Genomic DNA, 20,726 nt, shown 5'->3' on the forward strand with positions numbered 1-20,726 from the left:
CTTAACCACACAAACGTGTCATTTCTTACTCTATTTTTTTGTTCTTATCTTCAGTATCTACTTCAGTATCCAACAAGCTGGTTTATTTAATAGACAAAAACTTACATTGTTCTAACATAGCTTTTAAGAGGAAATACTACTTGGAATTACAATACAATATAGGATGATATCAACCAGATATCATGTTACAGATAAGCTGAAATTTCACTATTCATTCTAGTAATGATGTCTGTATTCATGAAAATATGATGACTTATGTGTCAGCTATGATTCTTAGTTTATTTGAGGAGTTAAGTTTTGTGTTAATTTAACATAATTGAAATGAAAGGACCAATTCTCTATAAGTTTCACACATCCTGTTTATTGTACTGAAATGAAAGTATATTGTTACTCGTCACAGCTGTCCACTGGTTGTGCTTGATCATCGTTTCTTAAAACAAAATTTATTCATAAATTGATTTCAAATTTTGGCACAAGGCCAGCAACTTGGGGTGAGTGGGTAAGTTGATTACATTGACCCCCAATGCTTAACTGGTACTTACTTATTTTGTCGATCTCAAAAGATGAAAGGCAAAGTCAACTTAAGCAGAATTTGAACTCAGAACATAAAGACGGATGAAATGCCGCTAAGCATTTTGCCTAGTGTACTAATGGTTCTGCCAGCTTGCCACTTTAATTTATTCATATATTAATATTTAGAAACTAATTCCCATTGCTTAGGAATCACAATTGCTTCCATATTTTAGAGAATAAATGACTTGGTATACAAGGAGGAGGACTTTTAGATATTTTCAAACTAAAAAAAAACCCAATTATGTATGTTTGTTACTGTGGTGAATCATATGTCCATTTACTATTATGATGATTGATGATTTCCTTATCATACAGCATAATTAATTATTGATAAGAAAGTAAACAATACTGAGAAGTCTCAAGACATTATGATTTTATAAGTCAATACAATCTATGATTGCTAAAGACACATTTTGTATATTCATGCATTCAAATTATATAGCTATCACTTTACCTGGTCTAGCCTTTTTTACAGCTCTATTCACTTTCTCAGCAAAACCTATTGGTATTTTTTCAAGCAGCTAAAAGTAAAATAAAATATATATTAGAAAGACTAAACAACTGCAAAATATCAGCTAAAATAGAAATTGGATCTCAAATCTCGTATAACTAGGATTCTATTTATGCAATGACTGGAGAAAGTGGATAAGCTCTTACCAGCCAATCAACAGAACATAGGAACAACAAACAATCTATTTAATGCACATTTGGTCTTGAATACTTGGATACAAAACCTGAGTCACTTAAGCAATGTTAGAGAAAAGTGATTTGTCGAGAAACAGAGTCCTAAAAAATGTGGAAAAATGGACAAAAATAAGAGTTTTGGTGTTAAAAGCATTAGCTAGTATAAAATAGACTCATTAAACAATTTTAGAAAGATTACCATTGTTGGAAGTAAACTTCCAAGGTATAATTCTCAATTTGGGAAACATATTTTAAATAGGTAATGTCATGTTTCAGAAGACGAACTTGAAAGCAATGATGATAATCTGAGAATTTAAAAGGAAAAGTTCTATACTTCTACAATAAACTTCCAGTTGCAATACAGCTTTCCCAAATTTTATTTCATGCCAAGAAAACAGTATGAAAATCATTTTGGAATAACATATATTGAAGGAGTGGGGAAGAAAGGTTAATTTTTTTTGAGAAATGAATGTACAAGTTTTATTACACTGTACAAAGGAGAGGAGTAGTGTTCATGGCTCTTGCTTATCCTTATTATGTCTGGAAAGAACACATAAATGAGGTGGGAGAGTAAAAGGAAGTTTAGAGGAATGGTTTCCAAACAACTTTGATAAGGACTTGTTACACTTACCTAAAAGCTAGAACAATCTCATTTCTCGTTAAAAACCAAAACCCAACCCCAAAAAATCCATAATAAATGAAATTTTAAGACATTATTCTTGGTAAATAAAATTATTAAAACTTACTTTATGCAGTAAATACTAACCAGACCATTGGTTAATATAACCAGATTTGAACTCCTGACTACAAAATAAATACTTTTAGCCAACTACCAAGCACATGTATATATATATATAACATTTTGATATTGTTAACTCTTTAGGTTGATTGCTAGTTGATTGTACATTCTCTTCTCAATGAGATAACTTAATGCTAACTGCAATAAAACTGGGTTTCACGGGTCTATCTACCTTCTTTTTCTCATTTTGTTTTGTCGCTCAAAGTAAACATATATCTACATTCATTTCACACACAAAAGAATAAACATCTGTTCAATAATGACTGAGAAAACAAACAAGTAAATTTTACATTTTGAAAAGATAGGAATCAATATTATTAAGACATTTCTATTGTCACAAGAAAAAAAAAAACTTTAAGGGAAAGGAAATTAGGAAAGTAACTTACTGGTGGAATGACATAGACCGAAGACAACAATGGCTGCATAACTTCTTTCACAAAATCAACCGTCCTCTGTAATTTACAATGAATTTGGTCAGCTCTTTCCTACAAACAAGATGGCAAATATACAACTCATACTCTTTTATAACATCTTTCTTTTTTCCCCGAATTGATGTTATCTTCATCACCATCACTTTTATAGCTATTAAAATGATGATGAGCTGGCAGAAGCAATGACTGAAATTTAAATCCTGCAGTGTTTTTTTTGTTTTTTTTTACCTTTCATCTCTCTGGTGTTAAGCCCCAAATCAGTCTAATCAAACAGACTTATAAGCAAAGGCATTTCATCTCTGATAATCATTTATTTTTTCCAGGCTACATTATCTGATACGCCCTTTCTTTTCTATAGATGGTAGAGTGCAATATGAGGGAGATATTGCTACTTTTTCTAGTAAGTGGGTTGTGTAAAACCTCCCTCACTACAATATACTAGTACTAAAAACAGTAAAGATGCCCCTTTTGTCACAAATGACCATGCAATTGCCCCTAGAAAGTTATTCTCTGAGGTACAAGTTCAGGCAAGGTTGTTTATGGAAGACCAGCAGTCACCCATGCATACCAGCCTCCCCTTCTCCACACCACTGATGTTATCCAAGGGAAAGGCAAAGGACAATACAGCATGGCACCTGTGACATTGCAACTCATTTCTACAGCTGAGTGAACTGGAACAATGTGAAATAAAGTGTTTTCCTCAAGAACACAACACACAACCATATCCGGGAATCAAACTCACTACCTCATGATTGTGAACCTGACGTTCTAACCACTGAGCCATGTGCCTTCATTATACTAGTAATCATCATCATCGTTTAATGCCCGCTTTCCATGCTAGCATGGGTTGGACGATTTGACTGAGGACTGGCAAGCCAGAAGGCTGCACCAGGCTCCAATCTGATCTGGCAGAGTTTCTACAGCTGGATGCCCTTCCTAACGCCAACGACTCTGAGAGTGTAGTGGGTTCTTTTACGTGCCACCGGCATGATGGCCAGTCACACAGTACTGGCAATGGCCACACTCAAAAGGTGTTTTTTACGTGCCACCTGCACGGGAGCCAGTCCAGCGGCACTGGTAACGACCTCGCTCGAATGATTTTCTAACGTGCCACCAGCACAAGTGCTAGAAGGCAACGCTGGTAACGATTACGCTCTAATGGTGCTATTTATGGGCCACTAGCACGGAAGCCAATATATTAATATAATTTAATGAACAATGTTTCTCAAATGCCAAAACAAAGAGCTCTTTATCTGGTACATTAGTGCTTTGTTGCAGTATATTACAAAGGACATACCCTAGTAATAACCCAATGTAAGGTGCTATGGAGATCACATTTGGTTTTTACTATATAAAATTTTCCAAGTGGGAGAATCAGTTGAATTTCACAGATACTTAAATTGTTTAGGATTCAGTTGCTCTACTTCTTTCACAATACCTAGTGTTCTTAGAATCATTGGGTTTTCTCTGCATTCTGAGTTCAAATCCCATCAGGATCTTATTGCTCTGATCTCTATAAAATAATTACAAGGAATACATTCTATATACTATGACCATGTTGAAGAAGTGTGTGTGTGTGTGTGTGTGTGGGCATGACTGTATGGATACAAGTTTAGCTTTAGTACTATTGTTTATTTCACTGCACAACACCTTAGGCAGAAAAGGGATTCTCTCTTTAAGTGTAAACCAAACTGCTTACTGCTTCTCTATGAAGTGTAATTTTGCATGGGAGTGAAACAGTGGCATTGAAAACGGAGGATGTATGAAGACTGGAAAGAGATGAAGTGAGTATACTCTGCTAAATGTGTAAGGTTATTGTGCATTAATGACAGAGTACAAATGTGCTGAGAAAAAAAAAAGGTATAAAAGAAATAAGAAGGAGGGTGCAAGCAATGAGACTGCACTGGCATGGGCATGTGATGTGTATGGAGGATGGGTTGTGTAAAGAAGTACCAAATATAAAAAAACATGGAGACAAATAGCAAATAGTGAAAGTTGATCCCTGGAGGTTGAACCTCACAAAGGAGATGATAAAATACTGCAATAAGTAGTAAATGCCAAGCTGGAAGATCTAGCCAACCCTTGCTATAATAGAAAAGCAAATGTAAAATTATTACGATGCTGATGGTCTTGTATGGATATGCAAACTTTAACTATTTTCTTTTACCTCAAATGCTTCATAAGTTCCATTTCAATACTTAAGAGTTGTAACAATGTCAACCACAATACAATATATATCAAGTATATGCTGTTTTATATATATATATATATATATATATATATATATATATATATATAGAGAGAGAGAGAGAGAGATAGAGAGAAAGAGAGAGAGAGAGATAGAGAGAGAGAGATAGAGAATAAATATAAACTTACTTTGTTATGCTCAAAATTGTTTTCACATTTTACGTTAGTCTTCACGAAACGGTATACTTTTTTTTGCTGGAAATAAAAATGTTAAAAATAAATCAATAAAAATATGACTGTATGAACCAAAATCATCTACACTTGGTTGTTTTATGAGAAACACCAATCAAGTGTTTCTCAAATCATACATTACTAAAGAAAAACAAAAGAAGGAAAGACACATAGGTTGATTCCTGGTGGCATGTTGTATCATTGAGCTAGACACTTTATTTCACATTGCTCCAGTCCATTCAAATGCCAAAAATGAGTAGTACCCATATTTTAAAGAGCCAGCCCCATCACATTCTGTCACGCTGATTCTTCCCTGAGAATTATGCGAAGGGTACATGTGCCTGTGGAGTTCTCAGCCACTTCCATGTTAATTTCATGAGTAGGCTGTTCCTACTAGAACCCTCGTTGTAACTGACAGTGCCATGCGTGTACATGTGGGAGAGGGAGAGAGAGAGGGAGAGAGAGAGAGATGTATATACTGTTTGTTTCTAGTCTTCTGTGAAAAATATGTTTTCCCATGGGAAATACTACCTGGTTTGGAAACAGGTGGAAGCTTGGTAACAGGAAGTCATCCGGTTGTAGAAAATCTTCCCCAATAAATTTTGTTTGATCCAAGCAAATATGAAAAAGTAGCTGTTAAATGATGATGGTTTAGCACAAAGCCACCCACTTCAATACCACCCTGCCTCTCAAGGGATTTTTGTCTTGCAAGTTACTCAATGATCTCACCAGTGCTGGTTTCATGTATAAAGCATCCAGTCTACTTTGTAAAGTGGTTGGCGCTAGGAAGAGTATTCAGTCATAAAAACCATGCCAAAACAAACAGTGGTATTTGGTACAATCTGGCTTGCCAGCTCCTGTCAAACCATACAACCCATGCCAGCATGGTAGATGGATGTTAAATGTTAATATATATATATATATATATATATATATATATATATATATATATATATATATTAATTGAAGTGTATAGTATTATAAATCTATTACAGCTGATCTTACCAATTGGTTTTGCAAAAGATGAAGAAATGAATTGAACAGATATATATATATATATATATATATATATATATATATATATATATATGTATATAGATATGTTATTAGAGACAGAAGCAGTATTGGTTCAGAGTAGCATTCTGTATACCTTACTTAATGTAGATATACTGTAAGAAAGCCACAGTACTGCATTATTCATCTTGAGAAAGCATCTCATATAGGCATATAGTGCTAAAGGCACTGAAGTGTATCATTAGTAGATGTAAAGTTTCCAACAGCAGTGGTGGAATTACTAGATTCAGGATTTTTGCATACTTGCACATCATCAGTAGCAAGTATTTCTTATCAACTGCATGCTTAGATAAATTTTGCTTCTAATGATATAGAAAAAAAACAGATTAACAAAGCACTGGTGTCGCAAATAGCTTACAGGCTGGATAAAATTTTGTTATTAGCAACAGAAGCAGTATATATATATATATATATATATATATATATATATATATATATAATAGTACTCTGAGTTTCAAATGCCGGAGCTAAGAGCTATGATGCATTCTCATCGGCTATTAATGGCAATAGACACTAAGAAAAACTGTTGAATAAAAGGGAAGTCACTCTAATAGGTAGGAAAAAATATAAAAGATAAAAAATATACGCAACCATATTCTCACAATACATAGACATAAAACCTCTTGTGTTCATAATCTCTACATATGACACACTCACACAAACATGTATATGTACATGCATATATACAAATATATATGTGCATGTACATATATATTAGTGAAAAAGAAACACAGAGATCCACATGAGGAATGCAGATAGCAAGTTTGGAAGAGCAAAGTTTACCATCAATATATATTTGGAAGCAAGACTCATTTCCCATGAAAATACACAACATAAAAGGTTTGAAATACTGAAGTAGCCTTGGGCTAGCTAAGTCTTGAACTGCCCAAAAATATTGAGTGGGGTCAGATATTGATATTTTATGAAGTTCTGGTGACAAGCTGGTAGAATCATGACTGCTGGACAAGATGCTTTATGACATTTTGTCCATCTTCATGTTTTGAGTTCAAATTCTGTTGAGGTCAACTTTGCCTTTCACCCGTTCGAGGCTGATAAAATAAGTACCAGTTGAACACTGAGGTTGATGTGATTGGTTAGCCCGTCCACTCAAAATTTCAGGCTTTGTGCCAATGTTATAAAGGATATTTTATGAAGTTCTAAAATTCTGATGAGGTTGTTTGTAACATCAAAAGCAGTAGCAGCAGAAAGATGGAAACAATCACTACTGAAAGAATTCATGTACAGAATAAGAAACTGCTTGAATACAATATAAAACAGTAAGGTTTGTAATGAGTTTTAAAAGCTATTTTGAAGACAACATTTTTGTGTACATGGATATTTGGTTATTTACAATCAGTAAAATTTATAACTTTTTACTTCAGAATGCCATTCTAACAGTAGCCACTCAAGTGAGGGGGAGTGGAAACTACTTCACAGCCAAATAAAGTTGTTTTTCAACACTAGGTCTAAGGCATTTCAATTGTAACCATCCCATCTATTTTGTATATCTAGATCTACATTCATTTTTCCTTTAAGATGATAGATATCATCTGAGGGAGATCTGGTTATTATTCCTAGCATATTAAATGTGTAGAGGCTCACTTGTAGACTTACACTATAAGCAGAAAAGTTACATGCTTTACAGTGTAACTGATACATCAACTACACATATTTAACTTTGTAAACTAATCTGAGAACAGCTAACATCCATTCCAATAATCTAGTTAAAAGAACCAAAAAAAGCTTCCCTTTACAAAGCCATCAAATGCTCAAGAACATAAAAAATATAAAATTTTAAGCGTGTCACGAAAGTGTGACTGTGTGGCTAGAAGTTTGCTTTTCAACCACATGGTTCTAGGTTTAGTTCCACTGAACCTAGAACCATATATAAGGAGACACTTACCCAAGGTGGGCAAGTGTCTTTTTCTACAGCCTTGGGCTGACCAAAGCCTTGTGAGTGGACTTGGTAGATGGAAATTGAAGAGTGTATATATACACCCAGTATATATGTGTGTGTTCATGTCCTTTTAACTTGGTAGTTTGACAAAAGTGACAGATAAAATAAGTACCAAGCTTAAAAAAGAAATAAGTATTGGGGTTGATTCATTTGAATAAAATTCATGAAGATGGTGCCCCAGTGTGGCCAGTCTAATGACTGAAACAAGTAAAATGTGTGAGAAAAAAACCAAAACAAGGTATTTGTGGCCACAACAAATAATTGTTGATTGACATCAGCCAGATTATATATTATCAATAGAATGTGATTTAACCCTTTAGCATTTAAACCGGCCATATCCGGCCAAAGGTATTCTGCCTATTCTATGTTCAAACTGGCCAGATCTGGTTTCTCACACCAACCCTACAATATGGTTTTAAAAATTAACAGCTACCTCATCAAAATCTCATAGCTACAAGATAATGCATGATTAGTTCAAAACAATGTGGATGAAAAAGCATTAATTATGGTTGAATAATGTGAACACTAAAGGGTTAAGGATCTTAAATTATTCAGTACACAATCTTAGTGTCATGATGGCCACAAGTTATAGAAACAAAAACAATAAAGATCATCTTACTTCATTGTACTATGCTGCCACATCTGAATAAAGTTAGCTTTTAAAAAAAGCATTGTAGTCAGAGTAAGGAGTGAAGTGAAAAAAATCAGGGAGCTTGTAGTGGTGTTTAGAATTGAAACTGTGTAAGTTCAGTAATGAGAAATAAGCCGCAACATATCAGGTAACTTGACTTGAATTCCATCCAATCATATTACAGCTTCATTTGTACAATCAATCAAATTTTCCATGACTTCATGCCAAAACATGGCTACATATAATATTGAAGTGCAGGGCAATTAGTATAGAGGTTTCGGGAGTTTTTGAGATGACAAGATTCATGGTTGTTGTTCAACCTCAGGTTAAAAAGAATCATTTGTCTATGATGAATGAGGGTTTCCTGCCTCTTGCTACATTAATATGTAGCTAGCCAATTCTTAGTCAAAACAGCATATAATCATGACTCCCTATTGGTAATCAGTGATACAGCCTCCGGTAGGTAACTTTTGTAATAAGTATAATGTTCATAAACGGTCTCATAAAAAAATCTAAGATGGACTCGGTTTTATATGGGGAAAGAGATGCAGTCTAACCAAAGTATTCATAGCTCATCTAACTAGTCCACAGCTATTAAATCTTTTGTCAACAAAGGGATTCTCTCTCTCTCTTTCTCTCAATGAAGGGCAAACTGTATGGTCCTTGTGACATATAATACTGCTTAGGTAGTGAAATATGGATATTGAAAGAGGATTGGTGATAGTCAGACAGAAATGAGGTGAGCGTGTTCCATTGGATGTGTAATGAAAAATCAGTTGTGATCAAGAGAACAAAAAGAGCTGTGCTGGTATGGTTAGGTGATATATATGAAAAAGATGATGGTTGGGTGAAATCTATCCCAGTGAAAGGAGTCAAGTAGAGGAGGAAGATTTTAGAAGTGGTTAAGACTGTGAAAAATTGTACTGGAGAAGACCTGTCCCACTATGCAGGCTTATACCCACTTTTGATATTAGCATGGGTGGGAAGGTTTTTCTTTTTTGTTGCAAATTTAGTTATTTGAATATTTTTGGAATGGCTTGATGTTGTTTTCCTTTTCTAATCACTAACCATCCAACATTGATGTAACAGGAATTTCTTTATCAGATGTACAAACTAAAGTATGTTGGTTATAGAGGCACAATACATATAGTAAGACAAATGATGGCAAGAGACATTTTTCTTCAGTTAAAGAAGGAAACACAATGCAAACTTTCTTACAATGGTGAGAATGATATGACCTATGCCCAATGTGAAAATCTACAGGTCACTATTGGTAGGAAAATAGCTAGAAGTCTGGTCTAAATAAACTCTGGAAAAGGCACTAAAAAAACAGGAGACGGTGAAAATTCTAGGTACTAATATCAGGCATGTCACCCAAAACAGAATGCTTGCTTCTATCATGAATGTCTGCTTTGATGTATCCTTGACTTGGCAGTGTTAATAGCAAAGTGCTGTAATAACTGTACAATGGGTTATATTTTCTGCAAATTTATTACTGGTGGAGGCATTAACAAAAACAAATATGACACAATAGATGGAATATAATTTCTTGTAAAACTGCAGTGAAGCAAAACTTCTAAGAATAATTAGATGCATTAGGATAATAATTAAAAACAGGAACAGTCATGAACTGCAGACCAAAGACTGTTCAGGATGGCTTGCTGGAAATAATAGAGAGACTCCTGTTAGCTAGTTTCTATGATAGAGTCCAAAGCAAACAAAAATCAACTGACCCTGAAGTGAGATAAATTTTTAACATATAGAGCAAATCTAATTTTGTTTTATCAGGCTTGTGCAATGCCAATCACTGGAAAAAAGAAAAAAAATTGCAGGGAAAAACTGGTTTGAGAATTCTTTGCAAGTAATGTATTTATCCTCGCTTTTTTTTAACCAAAACCCAATGCACAGAAAAGATTAAAAATATAACACAAAAACCTCAAGTGTATTGGTTAAAAAAAAACAAACAAAAAAACAATAACACCCCAAATCACATGATACGCAAACCTCTTTTGTTAATTATAGCAAAGGAAATACAAGCATTGTATAATTATAATAGAATTTTCATTGAAAGCCAGGAGTATTCAAAGCAAAATCATTGTAATCAACTTATTAACAGACAAAACTCACTTACCTTGGCCAAAATGGCATCATAACAAACCTGATTTCTATTCATGGTAAACAATAGTCTGGAACTTTTATAATGAGTAAGATTCAGTTGTATTGTTGTTACTAGCTAATCTACTAAATGTCTACAGCGGAACATGCTGCAAATGACATAAACAAAGAGAGAGTTTGAACTGAAATTGGCTAATTGAACAAAGCCACAGACTTGTGGTAGGAGTTGAGAGGGTGCTTTTGAGTTATTTTAAAAGAGTTCTTCAATTGAAAAGCTAAACCTATTATCACAGTACTTTTCATTAAATATTATCTTCACTGACAAAATCCTAAACCTTTCAAATTCATAGGGACATGTATCCTATGTTCTTCAGAGTAATGAACAAACTTGATAGTTTCAAGAATTAAACATAATTTCCTACAGGTCATTGCCAGTACTGCCTGACTGGCCCTCATGCTGGTGGCATGTAAAAGCACTCAGTACACTCTCAGAGTGGTTGGCGTTAGAAAGGGCATCCAGCTGTAGAAATTCTGCCAGATCAGATTGGAGCTTAGTGCAGCCATGTGGCTCGCCAGTCCCCAGTCAAACTGTCCAACCCATGCCAGCATGGAAAGCGGACGTTAAACGATAATGATGATGATGAGAAAGGCATCAGATTCATAAGAGAAGGGAAATGTGATTTTGTTGTTCATACTCTTCTAAAAGATACGAGAAGTCTATAGGAAACTTATTTTATTGGTTCAGGAAAGATGAAAGTTAACCCATAAAGCACTGGGATTTGCACTTACATAGCATGGTCTGCTGAGCACATTTTATGAAAGTGAGACTCCCGTGCACACATAAAAAAACGAAAAAAAAAAAAGTTAAAATATCTTCTTAGTATATAATGGTGGCAAGTTTTACATCACCTGAAAAATCATTAGTTGAACTATTAGTCCTCTTTCATTCCGGGGGGTACTGGAGCATTTGAGTGACATTAGACCCCAACAAACGCCTATAAATTAAATGCATCTATCTGGGCCACGCTCATGGCCCGTTGCGCTTTATGTGTTAAAGTTGACTATGAATGTGAATTCAAAGTGTAATGATACGACTGAATGCTACAAGACATTTTGATCAGGCTACTGCTAATTCCGATACCCATCATATAATAATCCTTTCTATTATAAGCCCAAGGCCTGAAATTGGTGGTGGTGGGGGGCTAGTTGATTACATAAACCCCAATGTGTAACAGTGCGTAACTGGTACTTATTTCACTGACTCATGAAAGAAGGAAAGGCAAACTTGACCTCAGCAGAATTTAAACTCAGAATGTAAAGATGAACAAAATGCTGCTAAGCATTTTGTCTGGTGTGATAACAATTCTGCCTGCTTGCCACCTGCCACCATATTATAATAACAGCAACAACAACAAAATAAATATGTGAGAGGTGCCTCTACATCATATCATATGTAAATGTAGCATTCTAGAGTAAAAGATGTCTTTGTTTAGAATTAGAAGTTATTTCAGAAGCAAATTTGCATTCTAGTACTTCAAGGAATAAAAAACAAAGCGAAATAAAATTTAGCTTTTTGATTAAAATTTTGGAGAATGTTTTTACAGTTTAATCAGATTTCTAGGATCTATCAAACTGAGGAATAAGGACTCTGATAATTTTGACAGAGTTAATGTTTAGTATGAACTTTTGTGATTGCTATTTAGTAGAAAACAGGTGAAAAAGTTTTTGAGAATGTAGTTTTGTGAAGTAAATATTGCTCATGTGCATAACATAATAGCAATGATGGAAGATAGAGGTGAAGTTGAAACATAAATAAGTTTAAATGGAAGTTGTCTCTTACTACCAGACAAACTTGACTGCTTAACAAAGGCACTTACTGCACACCAGCCAAGCATACAATGTGAGAATTTTTTGCAGATTGTTAGGTTTAATGTTGAGTGTATAAGCATGTTTTAGTTAAGAGTTTCTTTACATAAAATTATGAAAGGCTTCAATTAAACTATGGGCACATTAAAATGGAGTTTTGTATTAAAAGAGTAAGAGGTGATCTAAGGTGGAGTAATAAGAAAAGGGATTAATGTATCTAATCCCAATGTGCACCGTATCTAATCTCAATGTGCACCAATGTATCAATATTCGTCACTGCACACTAATGATGAAAGAGTACAGAACTGATAATGTGTAAAATCTAGGAGATGCAGACCGTTACATTGTCTGCTTATATTGTAATAGCTATTTTACCAAATAGATTATATGAAAACAAGATGAAATTGTAAGATTATAAAACAAATGCTACATATATTTAACGGATAGAGTAATATGTTTATGTCACAGTTAGTCAAGTTGGCAGGCAGAATCTTGTCCTCGTGTGCTAAGTAATGCTTGTCTCCAGTCATTGGTCTTAAAGACACTCAACTGATTCGTTCAGACCAATTAGTAAAATAGGTAACATGAGAGAAACAGTTCACAATTGAAAAACAGCAAAAAGGCAATTTATAAACGACAAAATTAAAGAGAGTAGTAGTTTATTAGCAGCACAGCTTGAATAAACATTCCTGTGACTGTCTTAAGAGTTAGTGTCACTAAAGGCAGGGAAGGATTGCAAAAAGGTTTGATGAAACTAAATAAGGCTCTAAAAGGTCAGGCATCGATCCCACTTGACTTTCTGAATAGCTTATCAATAGTTTATCTATTGAAATTCTGCTATCGTTAATTCTTAAGCTTATTAATCTGGTTGGGAATTTATAAAATAAGTATCAGTATTACACTAGAAGAAGGAGTAAAATAAGTGAATAAAGTTATCTATTTTTATTGGTTTCGACTAAATAGTCATATCTGCATGTATTTATTATTGCTGTGAAATTAGGCCCCATAAGTTCATGATTCATCACCAACTATTCAATTGGCAGTACATACTTGTAGGCCTGCTGGCATACAGCTGATCGATACTTTAAACATCACTTGCCAATATAAGATAAAGAGTGAGTGGGTGTGTGTTTACTATTAGTATTCAAAAGCATCTCTTCCTTCTATTGTTATCATTTCTGTCTCCCGTACCAATGCAGATTCAGTGGCAATCAGGTTTAATCTCTTTGAAAAGCACTGATTTTCTTTATAACTCACTACCACATTAAATTCTGATTCCCTAACAACAAGGAGAGTAGATTTCGATTAATTCAATTGTCGCGAAGAGCGGACAGTGCAGGTAACAACACTACTTTTTCTCTCTTCCCCACTTTCAGATGAGAGGCAAAGACCCAAAATGTTAGAGTATTCACTGATAACACCAATTCAACTAACTGAATCATTCTATTGAAGTTGCCGACACAATCCATTATCAGTTTCCTCGGATTCTGACTTTCACCCGGACATTTAATGTCTAATAATTAAAACCTAAAGCAAATAAAAACCAAATCTAAGCATAAATAAACGAGGTACCGCAAATACGAAGTAAAGACTAAAAACACCCCGAGTTCAAAACTTGCTAAAACCTCCTATCAGCATAAGTTATTCTATTTTAGTCACTGTCGGTAACGTGGAAACAACAATATTAAGCATCCATTCACATGTAAAATCTGAAATTCAGAGTAAACAGATATATCGGCAACAATTAATACTATACAGTTTATTCATATTTTTATTTTGAGGCTTGACATGTGGGTAATCAAAAATGACATTTTCCCCGAAACAGATGAAAAAAAAAGTTATTCTCGGAATAATATAGAATCTAATGTCTTACAGAAGAGCACATTGTCAAATAGATTAAACAAAAACAATTAAAATATAATCCCGATTTATTTATTAACATTGCAATTATTTCCTTTATCTGTGTTGCTAAAAAGAAGAAAAAAGAGCGAAAGAAACTGAATTGAGTAAATCTATAATAAAAACTTATTAAGTTTCTTTTGTTTTTCTATTTTTTTACAAATTACTGTCCTTTATCTATGAAAACCAGTTGCTTGGTTTTTTTTTGATTTTTTTCCTAATATACATTAGTTCAGTTTGTAAACATATGAAACCTCAGACCATCAAGCGTGCAATCTCGCAGATAAAAATCTACATCAAAACCATACTGCATAAAGAAATTACAGTTCCTTACCGAAATTGAAATTAACAATATGGAGATTGATAAAATTAAATAATCCAGAAATTTTTTTATACGAATTTTACAATCGCTATTCAATCACACACACATACGCACATATATAAAAGGTGGAGTGAAAATGAAAATGGAATATACTCTAGGTCCTAAACATAAAGATTTCCGGGCATAATATATATATATATAAATCTTTTTCGCGACAAAGAAATGTTTATGTGCAGAACTATACGCACTAACTTGGATCCAGCTTTAATTTGGAACATGTAAATGAATAATGGCTTTGGTAACTTAAAGGAAACATACGTATGATACATATCTGAAAATAGATATGATTGCAAAGTTAGAGGCAAGCCAGAAATTTATTAAGGAAGAATATAGTAGAATGGATTACTGGTATTTATTTTATCGACTCCACATACATTAAGAAACAAAATTTATATAATTTTTAAATCGTTTCTATTTCGCGATAAAAATACTAAACATATTTTGTTCTTGTAAACTTAAACTTTTAATAATTAACACTTAAAAAATCCTAGTCCCTCATGTAATTTTCCCATTTAAAAATAAAACGAAATATGAACGGAGATTTCTTTTTTTTAATTTTTTTTTTTATCAAACTCCAATTACAAATGAGTAAACAGCAGTTTCTTTGTTGATGTTTCATACAAACATAATGTATAGGACAGAGAAATGTGGATGGGTAGAAGCTATTGGTCGATTTAACATTCAATTCAACTGTTAAGAGTACAGCAAACGATATTTGATCGAATAATGAATGATTTTAGTGTAAAGTCAAATATTATAAATGTAACTTTAAGTTAGCAAATTAGAAAAGAAATTTTAACAAATTACGATTTTTGGCTTTCCTTCTAGCTCATATTAATTGTAGTTCTATCTTCATTAGATTATTTAATTGTTTAATTATCGATATAATTATTCCATGTTAACATGTGTGAAAATAGAATATTCTAAGAATCTGTGTGACATTACAGTTAATTAAAAAAATATGCATCATAGAAGAATACTATAATGAAGTAACATTAAGACATTAAACTATTTTAAAATTTACACTGTAATAATTAAAATCCAGTAATATTTTTCGAAATTTCACAGCGAAAATTAAATTACCCACTGTCAAAGGTTGCTTCTCGTATGCGGTTTCGCAATAACAAAATTGCTGTAACAACGAAAACACATAATCCACAAGGAAGAGGAAAAAACACAAGACGATGCAGTAATGATCAAAACTGATGCAATCGGATAGACAGAGTAGAATCTAGAATAAATTTACCTTGATATCTGACAGAACCATATTTACGTTGCCTTCTCCACGGTATATCCAATGTTCGTTTACCGCCATCCTATAGCGCTTTTGTAGTTTTCTGTAAAAGAGAGTTACTCATTACAGTTCCACATTGCAAAGGATTTCTCGTTGTTAATGAAAGCGCATCGTTTGTACCAACTACGAAACCTTGCCTTAACCGGTTTCCTCCACCTCTTCGTTGTTGTCGCACTCATTGACTAATTACATTTCACGCTGTCCGCTTTAGTCGCGCGCATAGTGATTTACATCAAACTCAGTATACATATATGCGCGTGTGTGTGTGTGTACGTATATGTGGGTGTGTGCGCGTATATGTATGTATATGTGGGTGTGTGCGTGTATATGTATGTATATGTATATATGAATGATATTCTTATTTTAAAGCACTTCTTAGGATGAGAAGTGAGCAGTAATTACTGTTGGCGTTACTCTGTTACTGATAACAGAGTCAAATTTATTTTGACTGGGATTTGCAAGTTGCGTCTCTCAGCTCGTATGCGTGCACACACACACATTGACTAATTTCCTTTCTCACGTTACACTTTAGTCGCGCGATAGTGAATTACACATCCAGTTAGCCAGTATATATTAATCTGCTAAAAGTTACAAATATGACTCAAGGGCAGAGAGTTTCGTGTACGGTATTTAAGCATTCGAAATCTAGCAATCTGCTATATATATATATATATATATATATATATATATATATATATATATATATATATATATATATATATATATATATTACTTCAAAAGTTCAATAAACACACACAACAAACAAATAACTTTACAAAAACACAACAAACGGAAAATTCTACAAAAACATAAACATAACAAACAGAAAATTTGTACAAATCAAAGGTTAAAAAGAAATAAATGCCATGACTGATCTTGATCATTGGGACCACCTTTAAGTATAAAAATCTTTTACCTCTCCAGCGAGAGAATTAGTCTACGTATATACATGCATGTGTATACGTAAACACCGGTAATTTAGGTAGCCGCCAGTTAGGGGGCGTCGCTTCATGCATTTGGGATCTTTGTAAATACCAAGGGGGAAATGTCAAAATAATATATAAAGGAAACATTTTATCCCTATTCCTAATTGTAGTAAACACTTAATTCCTATATTTATAGTTTTTCTTTACTGCTTATGGAAAAGAGAAAAAGACTACAATGCTTGCATGGGTCAGACAGAAGTTGTCAAGGTAGGTCTAGAAATGGATGCCCTTCCTGTTGCCAAGTAAGGTAATATTCCCTATGATTAGACGTGGTTTTCTGGAAGATTGTAAATGAAGTATGCAAACTGCATGCTAACATTTGTTTACAACTGTCACATGGAATCAAGGCAAAAAGACTGCAAAACACACGCACGGACGCACACACACACACACATCATCATCATCATCATTATTTAACATCCGTTTTCCATGATGGCATGGGTTGGACGGCTTAACAGGAACTGGTAGGACTAGGGGCCGCACCGGGTTTTATAGTCTGTTTTGGCTCGATTTCTATGGCTGGATACCCTCCCTACCTCCGACCACTCAGCAGAATATATTGGTTGCTTTTTATGCAGTACTAGTATCAGTACTTTTTACGGGACACTAGCACACACACCAATTCTTTTTATGTGGCACCTTGGTTTTAAGATATCAATTTCATTGTGGTGGGCGGATCTTCCTGAGTACAACAATGTACCATACATCTCAGTCTTCTGTCATCTTCTTTGTATGTATCTCTTTTGAGATTGGCCTTAGTGTCTTCTAGTTTCCACCTACCAATCCGTTTCCAAGCCCTTGGCTGCCCTGGGTCTGTAGTAGAAGAAACTTGCCTAAGGTGCCATATAGTGGGATTCAAACTGAGACCATGTAGTCAAGAAGCAAATTTCTTACTATACAGTCATGCTTGTGTCTCATTATATATATATATATATATATATATATATATATATATATATATATATTCATTTGAAATGCAGAGACGCCTATAATAGGACATCTACTCGCTAGAAATAGCAGCAAAAATACTATATACCACAAAAGTATTTTTACTGCTATTTCTAGCGAGTAGATGTCCTATTATAGGCGTCTCTGCATTTCAAATGAATAATACATAGTCTATTGACGGTTTTTTTACTCTCGCTAGACCACTGGTGGTAAATAAAATTTCTAAAATTTTCTTTGCTATCCTATAATTTATTAATATATATATATATATATATATATATATATATATATATATATATATATATGTAATGTATGTATTTATTATATATGTATGTATATGTATGGAGTTGCTCCATCAAATGCTGAGGTAAAACAGGCCATAAAACAGCTCACAAATGGAAAGTCATCTGGGAATGATGGCATACCAGCTGAGATATATAAATGTGGTAGTAATCTCTGACTGAACAAATTATGTGAACTCTTCTCATTAATCTGGGAATCAGGATCAGTCCCAGGGGAGTTTAAAGACAGTTCTATTGTCCATCTTTATAAGTGCAAAGATAACAAATGTGAATGTGACAACCATAGGAGTAGCTCCCTTTTGTGTGTTGCCGGGAAGATCCTTGGAAGGGTTATCTTAAACAGTGTTGCCTGAATCTCAGTGTAGCTTTCAGGCTGGTAGAGGCACAGTGGATATGATTTTCAGCTTAAAGCAACTGCAGTAAAAGGATGGTGAGCACAGCCAAAACTGTTTTGTCACTTTTGTAGATCTAACTAAAGCTTTTGACAGCGAATCTAGCGATGCTCTTTGGGTTGATCTTAGAAAGCTAGGTGTTCCCGAAAAGATGCTTGATGTCATCATTTCTTTCCATCAAGGGATGATGGCTTCTGTTAGATCTAGTGGGGAAGTATCTGATTCATTCACAGTCTCAAAGGGGACAAAATAAGGCTGTGTTCTTGCACTGCTCTTATTTGTTTTGTATTTCTCCATCATTTTGGAAACAACATTTGAGGGGGTTAAAGAAGGAATAAACTTTGAGTACAGAATCAGTGGTGGCTTGTTCAACCAACAATGCTTCAAAGCAAAAACTAAAACTTTGTTGCAAACAGTTTGAGATTTGCTCTTTGCAGATGATTGTGCATTTGTAGCACATACTCTTAAGGACATGCAATAGATTCTAAACAACTTGCATGCAGTGAAGGCTTTTGGTTTGACCATCAGCATCAAGAAACTGAGCTTGTCCATCAGCCCATTCGCGACCATCCTCCTCCTGCTGCTCCTACTGTATATGTTGATGGGAAAGCATTAAAACTTGTTTCCTCCTCTACTATCCTGGTTCCATTATGTCCAATGACGCTAAAATGGATAAAGAAATTGACTCCAGAATCAAGAAGGCTAGCTCCACTTTCAGCAAGCTTTATCACAGGTTTTGGAACAGCCACGATATATTGTTGTAGGTGAAAGCTGATGTATATAAGACAGTGGTTTTGACATCATTGTATTATGGTGCTGAATCTTGGATTCTGTACCAAAAGGACATCAACCAGCTTGATGATTTACCTATGTGATGCTTGTGTACTATCTCCAACATAAAACCAAGTGACTATATTTATAACAGTGAGGTACTAACAAAATGCAACATATCAGGTATAAAGATAAAATTTAAGATTATCAAAAATGATATTATAACAAGAATAGATAAAATGTGTATATATATCAATTTTCAACATTAGAAAGGGAAGATTACATAGAATTAGTTTAATATTCATTCATGTACTTAATTATTTACTTATTAGGTGGTTTCTATAAAGATTGCTCTGGGTATTTACTAATGGAATACTGGGGCGATAAATCACACTATCTATATATTAATTATAAGCTAGGAATCAGAAAAAAAAATCAGAAAAAAATAAGTTGTGCACAGATACATACACATATTCAACTATGCGCCCACATGCAAATATACGCAAATATTTGTACTTTATTATGAGTATGTTATAATCAACTCTCATAGACTTAAGTAACTAGAAAGTTTATAACTCTATTTAAAAATATTAACAACTTATAGGGGATAAGAGGTTAATAGGTAAAGGTATCAAAATAAGAAAACAAAATAATAAGAAATTATAGAGAATAGTAAGAAAATATATATAACTTATATTTTAAAGAGACAGAGTATTAAAATTTGAGGTAGGGGAGAGATAAAGGTAACCTCACAGAAGAAGCAATAGGTATGGTAGTAGTGAGAGCAGTAGGAGGTATTCAAACCGAAGGGTATTTTATAAGTTATAAAGCTACCTTTGTTATTACATACATGATTTTATAGTTTCACAGGGGTATATAATTAGGAGGCTTACTTACATAAAAGTCATTACAAAATACATAATATGATTAGTAGGGTAGAACATCATAGAAAGGAACAAATAATTCAATCACCAAAAACATGATGAAGTCAGACTAACTAGGCAGGATTATTCATAGAATGATAACTACGTGTAGCATACCATATACTATACCATATAGCTTATAATATATGCAATGCACTTTAATTCGTCATATAGCTCAATATCCCATGATTTTATTATATATAATACTAGGGGGTAAGTTCACATCAGATATGACACTAAAAATTAATTTCTCCTATTTAGGTTCAAGTATAGCATCTTTA

General features: G+C 33.8%; 1 protein-coding gene across 2 annotated transcripts in view; it reads right to left on the reverse strand.

Moving 5' to 3' along the window:
• LOC106881623 (inositol-pentakisphosphate 2-kinase) overlaps nt 1-16,307 on the reverse strand; it is a 66,608-nt gene extending 50,301 nt beyond the window's left edge. Inside the window, exons 1-4 of one of the 2 annotated variants that reach the window (XM_089354148.1) lie at nt 16,076-16,307; nt 4,864-4,929; nt 2,443-2,508; nt 1,028-1,094 (exon numbers count right to left, since the gene is read on the reverse strand). In XM_089354148.1, coding sequence (XP_089210274.1) covers nt 1,028-1,094; nt 2,443-2,508; nt 4,864-4,929; nt 16,076-16,144 — 268 coding nt within the window. In that variant the 5' untranslated portion in view covers nt 16,145-16,307. Of the gene's footprint in view, nt 1-1,027; nt 1,095-2,442; nt 2,542-4,863; nt 4,930-16,075 lie in introns of both variants that reach the window. The other variant, XM_089354147.1, reaches the window with a different exon arrangement.
• Nucleotides 16,308-20,726: the final 4,419 nt, after the last annotated feature.

Source organism: Octopus bimaculoides, chromosome 6, assembly GCF_046866305.1.
Source record: "Octopus bimaculoides isolate indiv1 chromosome 6, ASM4686630v1, whole genome shotgun sequence".
NCBI lineage: Eukaryota > Metazoa > Mollusca > Cephalopoda > Octopoda > Octopodidae > Octopus > Octopus bimaculoides.